Source organism: Azolla caroliniana, unplaced genomic scaffold (genome assembly GCF_043228905.1).
Source record: "Azolla caroliniana isolate FFs.n. ecotype wild unplaced genomic scaffold, voAzoCaro1.0.p SCAF_17, whole genome shotgun sequence".
Classification (NCBI taxonomy): Eukaryota; Viridiplantae; Streptophyta; class Polypodiopsida; order Salviniales; family Salviniaceae; genus Azolla; species Azolla caroliniana.
The window spans coordinates 4,943,166-4,957,267 of record NW_028230452.1 but is presented as its reverse complement, the minus strand read 5'-3'; the positions used below and the strand labels follow the sequence as shown (position 1 = coordinate 4,957,267).

Below are 14,102 nucleotides of genomic sequence, written 5' to 3'. Positions count from 1 at the left end.
GAAATTAATGCATGCCACTCTCACGAACAAATGTTGAGTGTATGAAAATATGTAGGTTGTGTGTAGTTTGCATTCGAGGTCTATAAAAAATTGAATGTACAACAGCTTCCAAAATAATAATGGAAATAGATAAATTTCCTTTGTAAGTTTTTGACTTTATGTTTGAACTCTATTGTCTTTTTCCTTTCAATATGTATGACCATGGTTGTTGTAAAGCACGATATACATGACAAAAAATATGTGGTTCACAAGGGATACATCATTGATGTTTAAACCCGTTTGTAAATTATATGATCTCCATATGTTCGAAGACTCGTGGAAATATCCCTTCTAATGAATCTTGGGGCATTGGGGCTGTATGAAATGGAAGGCCTTGGAGCATCTTTGTGAGTCTCAAATTCTTAAATTCTACCTTTTTCATATTAACCATTACATTCAAAAATTAAGAGAATTGTGGTGTAGATATAGTTGTAAGAAGTATGCTAAGAGCATCGTCGTGAATCCAATGGTATTTTGGTTCCTTCACACACGTAAATCTTATCACATTAACTGGTGATTGACTCCATTCATATGTAAATGAATTGTTGGAGTTTCTATGCAAGTGGACATTAGAGAAAGTAACATTCACAAGACTCGTGTTCTTTGTATTTTTAAAACGTGACAATGACATGTTGCTATTACAATTAACTTGTCTTTTATAAGGTATTGTTTTTTTAAAATGTTACATAAAGTGGATTTCTTGGGCCATTGTTTAGGAGTAAGAGTGTTTGGTGTGGGTCATCAAATGTTCACAACTTCACACCACCAATCAGAGGCAATGGTTGGTCAATGACTATGTTTGTTTTGCAAACGAGGCTTAGCATGATGACTGTTGTATAGCATGTTTCCTCTCTATATCTTGTAAACACATAATCATAACAAAACTCCTTAAAGTGAGGTGCTTCCGTGGACAACTTCAACCTCTCTTTATCTCTTTCGCAAGTCCTCACTATGTTATTTGACCATGCTTACCCTTAGGTTACAAGCTATTCATCACACACTAATTACATGTAAAGCGGTAAATTAATAGTGTCCTAAGTAATGTTTGTGTCCTTATTGCTCTTGCACACAACGCTTTTCCTCGCCTCTTCTCTCTCCCTTGTCATTACATTCTTTCTGACAACTACCACCACGACTTTTTAAGGTTACTTCAAGTTAAGGACAAGAACCCCCTTGGGCCTTTCTTGGCACGAGATAACTCTATGTTTATACTAGGTTGTGTTCTTTGCAAGGAATATATCTACCACCACGACTTTTTAAGGTTATTTCAAGTTCAGGAGAAGAACCCCCCTTGGGTCTTTGTTGGCATGAGATATCTCTACGTTTATACTAGGTTATGTGCTCTTTGCAAGGAATATATTGAATGCCTCAAGGATATGGTATTATGTGCAAGGATGCAAGCTCACATTATTTACAAGCCTTAATATTTGACTATGCATGGTCACACAAACACACGTGTGTCTTGATGCCTACTATTAGTCCTTTGAGAGGTCTCCCACCGTGAGCACCTTTGTCTATTATAATGGGGATTCTTCCTACCTCAAACAAAAAAAGAAAAAAAGACGAGTAAGTGACACGACATGAATCATGATTCCTAAAACTCATAAACAATGAACAAAACATTAAATCCATTACTTTTGGTATTGGATCCACGACCTTAAGAAAAAAGAAGCATAAACTTTATCATTAGACCAACACACATTCGTTTAATATATATGTAGTTTCCTAGGAAACAATCAAAACACACTCCCTCAAAGCACTTCTCTCTCTACTCTTCTTCTCACATTCTCGAAAAATGCAAAATCTTGGTCATTGTTTTTTTTACACGGTTATTTTATGCATTTTTCTCTGCTACATATATTATGCTAATCAAGTAGTATTAGCAAACTTTGTTGTCCACATGTACTTTCTCACTCGACAATGATCATATGTCGAAGTTCAAACTTCACCATTAACAATTACGACCATTCAAATTGGACTTGCAATCCTAACTATTACAAACCCTTCCATCTTAAGGATTCGGAAAAACATTTTGAGAGTTCTTTATGTCAAACCCAGACTCTCTTCAGTTAATAACCATAAAAGATATGGCAATCGTGTCATAATGCAATACCAATGATGCACATTCAGTTGGGTCAATTAGGTGGCAATCATTGAGTCAATCTACTAGCCCCACTCTTTGAAAACTATGGTTGATGGCAAAAAACATTGTCATTGTTGCAATGTAATTATTTTCCAAGAATAATAGAGGCATTAAAATATCTCAAAGCCAATGAGCCCAATGCATATCAACATGATATCGTGCATCTATTTTGTAGATTAGCAATATTTTATACCTTCTCCTTCATAATGCATGCACTGAGAACATCGCAAGTCTTACATCCGAAAACATGATCCTCAGCTTCCAATGCATTCCAAATAATTAAATGCTTCATAGATAACTATGGGCATATCCTAAAACTATAGCAAATGGACAAACTAAGTTCAAAGGGAAACTCTTCGAGCACCTCTTGTGCTTTTGCAAGTGAGACACATTTCGCATGCACAGCTGTCAAAGCATTGCCAAGCACACTACCCTTCTCTAGCAAATTTCAATGCACAAACTTATTATAAATGTGATTGTCATTCTCTATGGATCCCAACAAGTGAGTGATTTTCTCTCAAATTTTTGCATCAAAATGTAATGTGCTTGCTAAGTGATGAAGTGCGCCATCAAAGCATTGCCAAGCACATTACCCTTCTCTAGCAATCTTCCATGCACAAACTTATCGTAAATGTGATTGTCATTCTCTATAGATTCCAAAAAGTGAGTGATTTTCTCCCAAAATATTGCATCAAAATGTAATGTCCTTGCTAAGTGATGAAGTATGTGAACTATAGGGATTTCCGCTACTTCTTTATTATCATAATACACTGGAGGGAAAAATGAATAAAATCCATAGCGACATGAAGAAAAGCAATTACTATAAATTTGCACTTTTTTTAGAGGAAAAGAGAAAATATATAGAGATAGATATCTTTTTAACATCCACCAGAAGACTCAATTGCGATCTAAGAGAGACCAAGAGAACAATGCTTTTTGGGGGAGCATGGGTATATGTAGGGGGTTCTTTTTATTTTATAATAATACTCTAACATTATGATTTACTTCATAGAGAGCAAACTGAATTCATATTTTTCTTTTCTGTCATTATTTGAATTTCGACGACAACTTTATTGTGGTGAGTGTGTGATTAGGACTAGTTCAAGCTTTTAAACTTCTACTCAATGTGTGAACATATCACTCTAATCAACAAAATCACATAATGTGGTTTTTTAATTGAACTTGACCAATACTAGTTACTAGTTTGTGGAGCCTTAGGAATGTAATTCTAGATTTCCATGATTTCGTACTATCACAATCTTATGAGGAAAGGTTTCATGCTCATATCATCTTTCTTATGATGATGGTATTGCTTCTGTTGGCGCTTATGTTTATGACATTTTAATTAGACTACGATCTATAGACACAATCAAAGCACACCCAAGGATTGGTTAGGCTTAAATGCCTCCTCAACAATCAATGCACGCAACTATATTTCCATGAACTCAAGTCCTTACTTGATCAGTCCTAATTAAATCTATCTTCAAGTATCCCAATTAGAAACATTTGCATACCCTTTGTCCTTACCCTAATGTGAGTCAACTTACCAAAACGTTGCTTCATAATTCCACATGATCATCATCATTATGATATTTGGTTCTCCTAGCCACATTATATTGGTATTGGTTCAAACTTCAAAACTATGTAAATGTAGAGATGAGTCAAGTTTATCGATATCACGGAACACACATAACTCTTTTTCACTCCTTGGGAAAAGCAATAATCCCTTAATAAACAAATATCTATAAATAATACAGGTGCATGACTTGTCTCATTTCCATTTATTTGTTGTCCAACTTTTTTGTAGTTGACGCCTTTGAATCTATGTATTAGGTGCCTTCCCAATATGATTTTTCTTCAAATGTTTGCACAAAACGATTTTATTCTTATGCATTTCTATGTGGAGTGTTCAATGAGCCTCTGAATTGCAAATTCATTTTGCTGGAGGTTTCAAAATATTGTTGTCACAACTTACAAACGGTTGTAGAATTGAGAAACTTCATTGACATAGGTACCTGCTTTATTTCATTCAAAGGGTCTTACCTTTTGGCCTCCTTGGAACCCTTAAATTAATATGCTTTTATCTTTTCCCCATTAAAATATGTATGCAATAGTGGTGCATGACCAATAAGTGTGAGACACAATAACGACGAAGCGTTTGGAGTCAACTCAAGATCACACAGAATGTGTTCATTATCTTTGTAGATTCCACTTCATGCTAGGGCCAAGTTTCCTTTCTATGCATTAAATAATTGGAAGTTCTAAGAAAAAACACTTTAATTAATAGGAAATTCCAACAAAACACCACCTTTGTAGACCTTACTTCAACTTTCTTCCCCTTATAAATATTTCTAGCTGGCAATCTCAAATATCTTATAGACAATTTAGTGAATACAGCCTTACAAACACATTTCCCCTCCAGTACTTGCTTGGCATTATGATGGCGATCACTTTTTTTATGTTCATTGCCCAATTTGACACTCAATAGGTTTAGATTTCCGTGTATTGTGATGAATTTCCTCAAGATTAGGAAGTATATCAATGCCCAGCCAACATAGAACCCAATATGCCTATCATTGCTTTACCTTTGCAATCTAATCATGTTTATCATAAACAAGGGTATTACGAACTCAAATGGATAACGAAACACCCTCCTAGTCAATTGATGAGTTTACTTGATAAAATTGAAGTAACAAAGAATGGTAATCTATTTCTTAATAAAATTGAAGTGTATTGGAAAGATAGCATGAAAAAGTTGATGCAAGCATGGTAGCATAGTCTACTTTCACAATGGGTTCCTACTATGCTTTGAGAGGTCGTTTGATGCCATGAAAATACATGACTTTCTTTTAGCTAAACACATGAACATTTATGCTTAATTTGAAATATTTGTGGTGGTAGTTATACAAATATTAAGTGTATATGGTTGACCCAAACTCAATCATGCTCTTAAAGCTTGCATTCATGTACCATGGAACAAAATTGAACTTTGAAAAATTGTTCATGAGCAACATGACATTGCTCCAATTTAGGCTTGCTTCATTATTACACCCGCCTTGCCAACAACAATACCAATACAAAACCAGAAAAATAAACTTAAGAAGAATGATGAAAAAATCTCAACTTGGTTTTATCATGCCTGCTACATGTGCCCGTGTGTGTGTGTGTGTGTGCACGTGCGTGCGCGCACACATACACACACATGCCAAGGAGCTTGTTTTGTGCAACCACATTTACCTCATTGATAGTATTTTGGGTTTATCCCTCATTATTTTTTATTAAAAACTTCTTGCATTTACCCTCTTGCTCCTATGAAGTATATGTAGTTTTCCACATTGAAAGGATTCTAGGACTTGTCTTGATGGTGACTTGCTCCTCTATAGCTTTCCCACAACAAAAGAATCTTGTTTTGATGGCATGGATGCCATAACAAACTAGGTTATATAAGAGACTTAGAGATGAAATTGATGTATACTCTGCTGTATTCTATTTGCTAACTAATGCAAAGTAGTGTTTTTTGGGGAAAAGAAAGAGAGAGAGTGTGTGAATGGCTATGCATTACACGCTTCACTTTTTGTTTTGACACCCAAGGACACAAAAACTATAATTTTAATCCTCCACCATCAAGGAAAGTGATCAATATTTGTGTTTTATAGCTCCAAAAATGTAGCATCAAACCATGGACAAATGGGCAAACACTACTATTGGTTAAAAATTCCATCCCCAAGGAAGTGATGAATAATGTGTGAATGATCGTGCATGAATGCATGACCAATTACTTGTGCATGACCAATTACTTGTGCATAGGATTGTACAAAATAAAAAAATATTTGGCAATGTACAAAGGAGCACATATTTTGCATCCATTATAAAGAAACTTCAGTTACTCATTCGATGAATATAATGCCACTACTTAGCTAGATCACCTTGTATGTTTAATTGAATAATCATCGTCATGTTTACTTGTTGATAAACATAATGATACTACCCATGTATGAATACCATTAGACGTCAAGTCACTACACAACATAAACCATTACATTATATCATTATCTAAATTAGAGACAAAACTATGGTTCTTGCTTCAACAAGTTTCTACATTGAAGTGGGCCTTTGACATCTAGACATGTAGTTACACCTTTGGACACAAAGACTTGATATAGAAATTATCTTGAGCTACATCGACTTGCATATCGTCTACAAGACAAGATTGCTTTTCCAAATAGCAATTACTAATAGAAGTTAATGCATCAATGTATATTTGATAGATCCCTGTTTGTTGGTTATTGTTCAATTTTTATTCTATTGGTACATCATCTACAATTTGCTATTTATTATTTAAATTACCAAAGATCAATTACACCAACTCAACCATACACTGATATTGATCAAGTTATTGTACTTAATAATAACAATTTGGCGGCTGCTGATGATTTACTTCTGATTCATGCGGTTGATGTCTATTAGTAAAAACACATAACCAAAATTAGCATATTGGGTAAACACGCTTTGTATGCGTTTAAATTGTGATGCTCAGAAAACTAGAGCTCTCTACATAGTTCTCTCTTCAAACAAACATGCACACTCCTCCCATTTTATTCACTTCACTAATGCCAATAAATTATAGAGTCTCATTAGCTTTAATAGACACAAATGTTTTACCTGCGTAACTTTCTCTTTCAATAGCATTCATGAGAAAAGTACAAAGCATTTCAATAACCATCAATGACTTGGTCTGCTGCATCCAACAACTAGCAACGGAACCCCTGACCAGTCATGTACTTTGCAATTTATGATATACATTAAAAAACAAGTAGATTCCAAACCACTAGGAACGGAATGACTGACCAGTCACTGCTCCGCAATTTTCAATATTAAGCATAAGGTATATGCTACATATTTATCCATATGATATGCATAATGGTCCTCTTCATCAAGCCCAAGTATCACATAGGCAATAAACATGAAAGGAATGAAAAGAAGAAAAAAGGGATTTTGCCATTGCATTATGAACTGGATCAAGATTGAAAACACCCCAGGTATCTTAAATTAAAATTTTGGTGAAAGATGGCATTCCAACAGCTCTTTTCTGAAAACTTAAAAAGATTGGTTAAAGACAAATTCCCCTATCTTCCCACAGAAACCCATATACTCGCAGAAAACTCAGAACAAAAAGCCTAGTACTTACTCAAAAGCATGTATAATAGAACAAATTCAAAAAATTAGATTATTCATGTCAGACCCTGATAATTAGTTGAAAAAATTCTATTCTCACATGGTAAATTACAGGGTGGGAGCATTGTCGTTACTCAAAAAACCAAGAAATGGCCATAATTCAGGATATTATTACACAATACAAAGGATACGCAGGAAGTTTTGGCCCACTCTTAATATATTCCATCTATACACAGATCATTAATCCTTCTTCTCATAGCACTTTGACACATTTGTAGACATAGAAGTGAGGGTATCCAAAGAAAAAAGGCAGGAAGTTTTGAGAAGATCAATTGCTTTCTTTGCTCCTTCCCAAACTAGCCATAAGAAAACAATCCATCCTACAAAAGCCATAGCTTTAAAAGGTTAAAAAGCCTTCCAACTGAAAAAAATCATCATATATTAGAAAATTTTAGGAATTTCAAAATTCCCTAGAGGAGAAATATACTTGGAAGTAACTTAGAAGTATTATCTGTCATATCAAAAGGTGAATCTTGATTCCTAAATTCTAAATACATCCAGTAATGAAAGTTTGGAAATTCTATATTTATGGCATGTCATACATCACAATCCCAAATTAGTACTGTTTAAACAAATAATCTAAAACTGTGTTAATAGAGGTAAACAGTGTTGAAGAAACCCAAAGACTTGTCATTATTGAGAGAAGGATACTAACCTGCAGCTATCAGCGCGGCACAAACACATACAAATGTAATAGTTGAAATGCTAAGAACTGCTATGATGATAGCCCCGATGTAGATACAAATAAGAGATATGAAAAAGAGTGAAGCAAATGCTCCCACTGATGCAACAGAACCGAGAAAACCAATCGCAACCGCGTTCACTGTTGCTATAAGAAAGAAAAGCATAAAAACAGCAAATCCAGCAAGACCCAACAGCAACACTATTCCAACCTACAATAGCACTCATCAAAATTCAGAACAGTGACCATACTTTAAATAATTTGTTTAGCAATATCACATAATTTAACCAACATTAAGTCTTCATCATCTGGTAACCTCAAAAGGAGTATTTTATTGCTTATTAATATGCCCATTCTCTTAACAGAAGACAATATCTATCATCTGAGACCCCATCCAGAACGTAACAATGGTCACTGATAGATGTTTCCTAATTTGGTGTAAACTAGCTTGGAAAACACTCTAAACTCCAGTAGCAGCACATTCTTATATGCTTATAATATCACACTAAATATAGTCAAGGAAATTTTCAAAATAGATTCTACTGTACTGCCTTTTAAGTGGACACACATCATTAAATAATCATGTACAAAACTCTTATCTGTAATTACTACACTATATTAAAAATTAAACGACCACAATTCATCTGCAATTTCTCCCAAGCAACTGCAAATACATTTGCCACCTTTTTGCAACCTGCCTCCTAACAATTTCCGATCTATCATTATAAATCTTCAAATTTATCCAGTTGAGTGTAGGTTAGGGATTAGTGGCAATTTCAAACATAGTCCTTGTATGCCATGGTCAACAAGCTCTTTAAAGTAGGTTCTTGTTGCATTATGATATCAACAACAATAGTACACAGCTAATAATGTCAGTGACCACAATCTTTCACTACAACCTCTACTTTATTCACCACAACACCAAAATCCCTTCACTCACAGGGGATATTTCATGAAACCACAGGAAGACCAGGATCCACAGACGGACAAAAAACAATGTAAGCAATCTCTGATAGGGAAGAAAGATAACAAATAAATAAATAAAAACAATGAAAAATGAAATAAGGGAATAAGGGAATATAATAAATAGGTGGCAGAAGCTATCACTTGTTATGATATAAACTGAAACAAAAAAGTGAGCATTAAAGAAAGCACAAACGAGAACGAAAGTAGGTAAGGAGGTAAAAGAAAAATCTGGAGTATGCACAACCCCCTATCAGTGTAGCTATGAAGTCCTAATAGCTAACAACCCATGTTGTCTCAAAAGAGAACCTTAATGAGGAAATCAAGCTGCTTACACAGACAATGATCTAGCAGAAATAAAAATTACCATTTTAAGACAAGAATAGGTTGTGTAACCACACTAGAGAAATTTAAGTGTGAATCTACATTATTTCAATTAGCACTGTTTTGCCAGAGCACCGTGTATGTGTTGAATAGATACTATGGCATCCCTACTCATATAACTAATGCCAAAGGGGTATGCAGAAAGTTCTTTTAAAAAACATATTCAGAGTGTAAAAGTATGCACACACGCACAATAATAACTTCATCTGAATATTGCCAACAAATAACCAATGCCAAATGGGTATATCAACATCCATATAGACTATTGCTGTCACTCTTTAGTCTTCGGAATCATGATGAGAAGACAACCATCAAGAGCGGTGCAATAAATAACAGAAATTTCTTTTAAAAAACATATTCAGAGTATAAAAGCGTGCACACACACACAAAATAATGTACAAACAAAAATATGCACACCCCTAATTATGCATATATATACACGCAATAATGTAAGAATATATATTCAATAAACAACCCCATTAAACTAACAAACATGCAAATCATCTGAATATTGCTTGTTCCAGTAAAGTCAAAATAAGATACCAAAACATGATAACTTGGTGATTTCTTTTATCTAAAAAATTGAATATGATAGAATGAAACTGCTGAAAGTAGTAGTTCTTGGATCAATAATTAGATGTTTTACATATTACAACCTCTTGAAGCACAATATGGATTTTATTTGCCTAGATAAAAAGCACAGCATGACCTTCTTCTTGTCTATCTGCAATATCCCAGAAGCTGTACACTCATTATCCTACTTGGTCTTCAATATTATGTGTTTTCTCTTATCTGTCTATTAAATCACACCTTGGAAATAGATTATCTCTTCTTACGTTTAAATAACTACCTCCATTTCCATGTCTTTACATAATAAATGACAGGCACATTTAAGAATGATACCTTAATCTATTTCTTAATATCACAATCTGGACTCAAAACACATCATTTTCGATGTTTCTTCTTTATGTCTCATTGAATCATGCCATGGATCATGATGCCTTCTGATTTATTTTAAATACCCACCTCAATGTACACACACAACATACAAATAAGAAGCATGCCTTGGGCCAAAATACATGCCCTATCATTGTATGCAAGATATACATCCATTCCTTATAATCACCATGTATACACAAACACATCCAAACCATGCCTTCATTCATCCTGTACATCATATCAATCCAAATAATATACCCAAAGAAGCCAAATTTCCACAAAATGCATCCCAAACTGCCAAATCGGTAGGCAGGGGCATACATTTACTCATTTCTTATTTGCGTTCATTCCTGTTAAGACACGTCCATCCATTCGTTATCATATATATATATACCATAATTGATACCACATAAAATTCATACTATTACCCCCTCTTTCCTCTTTCCTCTTTCATACTATTACCCCCTCTTTCCTCGCATATAAGAAGCATGCATTCGTCCATTCTTTTATACCGTATCAATACGGACAGAGGATCTAAATGACCGCGACATATCCACAAAACATATATATATATATATATAGCCTCAAATCATGAGGTAAAAGAAGAAGAAGAAGAGAAGGAGCACTCACAACATAGACAAAAAGAGATCTCCACGGTCCTCCTTCCTGCGCCCACTGAGCGATCCGGGAAGAATTGAACCTCAGGCTCTCTTTGATTTGTGGAGATTTCGTTCTCAGAGATTCTTTGGCCCGATGGATGAACGAGAGAGGACCACGTGGCTGATTTCCAACGCCGTTTCCATAGACGGCGTGGTCGAGAATCTCGAGCAGAAGTTTCACGAGGTCGACGGGTGGCAGTTCAGAGTCTGCCATTTATATGCGCTCCCAATGGTCTTCTTTCAGAGAGAGAGAGAGAGAGAGAATGATGGTCGTACTGTCTGTCTTTATGAAGTCGCCATAGCCAGATCGCAGAGAGAAGTGGAGCTAGGGTTAGGAGGTTTTAACTCTGGTTAGTGGAAACGATGATGAATTAATTACTTACTGACTGTAATTACCACCACAGTTTTGGTTAATTTCATTTTATGTCATTCCTTAATCATTTTTAGTCAACAATTAGAGAAAGAAAGAGAGAAAGAACATAAAAGATGTATTAAAGTCTTCCGGGATGTGTATCTAATCATCGAAAATAAACATAGATAATAAAAGACTTGTACCGTTGTACAAAAGATCTCTTTATGGTGTAATGTATTTCTATACCTTTTAGTTTCATTTCCATCCGAGCCTGTCGAAAAGAAGCAGGAGATCAAATGGGTTTTCGATGCCGGCCCTGGCCCGTGGTCCTGATGTAAAACGTATCTTGACCATAAGTTTTTTTGGGTGGTGTAACTCACGTTCCCTTATCGTCTTAATTGCTTCTGCACAACGAGCAACTTTGGGGCCCGCCAGATATCCCAGGGTGTTTGATCGTTCTTTGGTTTTCTGCTTCAGCGTGGAAGAGACCAAGTGGTGTAGGTGTGTCCACGTTCATGTCCCCTCCTGTTCCTGAAATTTTTCATTGGTCACATGTTGATGAATATTATAAAGGTTATGGTTAACATTTTGTAGCTTATTCTCTCTATGTTGTTTTGGGTCTAAGATGTACCTACCTATTGTCTTTATATATGGGGTATCTAATTGTTTGGAGAGGGTGGGAGGGTCCTAGTATGTATTGGTAATTTGCCCTTATCTCAATGTAAGTTGGACACTTGCATGTAAAATGATACTCATCCTCTATCTCTATGTGACATAATCTACATATCCTTTCCTCTCTAGAAACTCCATTAGCACGACCATTCTCCATCTCAAGTTGGTGAGATGATACTTTGCATTGTCCAATGGCAATCCTTAGAGCATTTGGTAAAAACGTATTTAGATATTTTAGTCGTATAATAAAACCTAGCTTAGGGAGGTGCATGAAGTGTTGCTTATAGTACAACATTTTAGATGGGACTGGCTCTAGTGTGTCGATCCATTTATGTCGAGTGTAAATTTCTCATATTTCTTGGCGTATTACTTTATTACGTTTCTCATAAGAGGTTAAGGTTTTATCGGTCTCGTGGTTGTACATAAGAGGAGGTAGGTTATTGATATATAGGTCGTTTGCAAAAAGCTAACTTATCATAGTGTTATACCAAGAGCTAGTATCGTCGAACTCATAGAGTGATCAAGATGCCTCAATAGCTTGACAAGATATCCTATATTGTGATTGGCTATATATCATATTAATAAAAACTACTAGTTGAAAAAGTGCTTCTACTAGCATGGGGGGTAAAGTGAACTCTACTCTAATTATGTCATGTGGCACTGTTGATTTGCTTCGGAGCTAATGTGATAGCATCATCACCAATGATCTCTCCCACACGAGAGAGAGAGAGAGAGAGAGAGAGAGAGAGAGATAGAGAGAGAGAGAGAGAGAGAGAGAGAGAGAGAGAGTTTTGAAATATTACGTTCATAGATACATACATACTTAGATCGTGGCTTCAAAATGAATACACACGATTTCGCACCATCAAAGGCTGAAAACTAAAGTCAACATAACATAGCATAAGGATTGAAAGCACACAAAACCCAAAAAAAGTAATAATTGGGGGGAGGGGGTCGATTACCAACGAACGAGATACACTAAAGTTTTGAACCTACGAATGCATCAACCTCTTCGCGTACCTACTTGCATATCCTTGTAAGAAATATAATGTATATCGATCGAGGCATTGATATGTACAATGGAGATTACACTAATTCATCCATACGTGGTTTGTGTGCAAAAGCATTTGTATGCATTGTTGTTCTTTAAGCCCTATGATGCAATATTGATTGCAACGACCTTGTGCTCTTGTTATGTAAACTTCAAGGTCAACGATGCACTTCGTCTACATTATTGGTATTGGTTGGCTCAAGTGGGGTAGGGAATCGGGATAATGAGGGGGAAGATACCTTTTTCATCATTGAGTTGCTCTAATGAAGGTGGTCTAAATGGTGAGGATGTGACCATTGACACTACTTGATTGAAATATACATGTTTTTTACTTAGTAATTATCAACTTAATTGGGTCACTTTGTATGTTATGTAGTAACTACCTAATTAAGTAAGACAATCATATTCATAATTATAGTGATTCAGTGTAATTTTATATGGATTTAAGAAGCCTTTTGATGCTTTTGTGGTTGCATAGAGTGGAGAGACAAGTGTTTTTATGTGTTGATGCATGACATGGTTGGTGGTTGTCAATTAGGAGTGACATCTCCTAATTCTCAACTAGTTCACCAAGATGAAGGAAACCCCTTAAGACTTGGTAGTGACCGTTGGAAGTGTAGCACTCCAAGGTATGAGTCGTGTTGGCCCCTTCAAGAAAACACGATTAAACCATAGTTGTAGACTACTTGTAGTTATTGTTGTTTTCCCAATCATGTATGCATTCTAATGAGCCTTGTCGTGTAACCAATTATCTAGAGTAAGAGTGGTAGCATCATGACATTATCTATTTGAAAACCTAAATAGATAAGGACTTTGGGTGTTATTTGAAAACCTAGATAGACAAGATACATCTCAGAAGTCGAAGCATGAATGTTGAAGGAGGGTACCTCTCCACCAAGAACCCCATGGGCCATAACTAATTGGGGGAGGGGTCAGCAATGGTAGTCGGGGAGACAAGAAATTTTTTAGATATATTTAGGGAA

The 14,102-nt window shown here is 35.5% G+C and overlaps 1 protein-coding gene across 1 annotated transcript; it reads right to left on the bottom strand.

The window, feature by feature from the left end:
• Positions 1 to 7,395: 7,395 nt before the first annotated feature.
• On the bottom strand, positions 7,396 to 11,368 carry LOC147852963 (uncharacterized). Its single transcript, XM_087332771.1, has 3 exons — positions 11,016 to 11,368; positions 8,073 to 8,310; positions 7,396 to 7,737 (listed from the first exon to the last, which is right to left on the bottom strand). Exons 1-3 carry the CDS (start codon positions 11,256 to 11,258, stop codon positions 7,598 to 7,600), a joined length of 621 nt encoding a protein of 206 aa, XP_087188897.1. The 5' UTR covers positions 11,259 to 11,368; the 3' UTR covers positions 7,396 to 7,597.
• Positions 11,369 to 14,102: the final 2,734 nt, after the last annotated feature.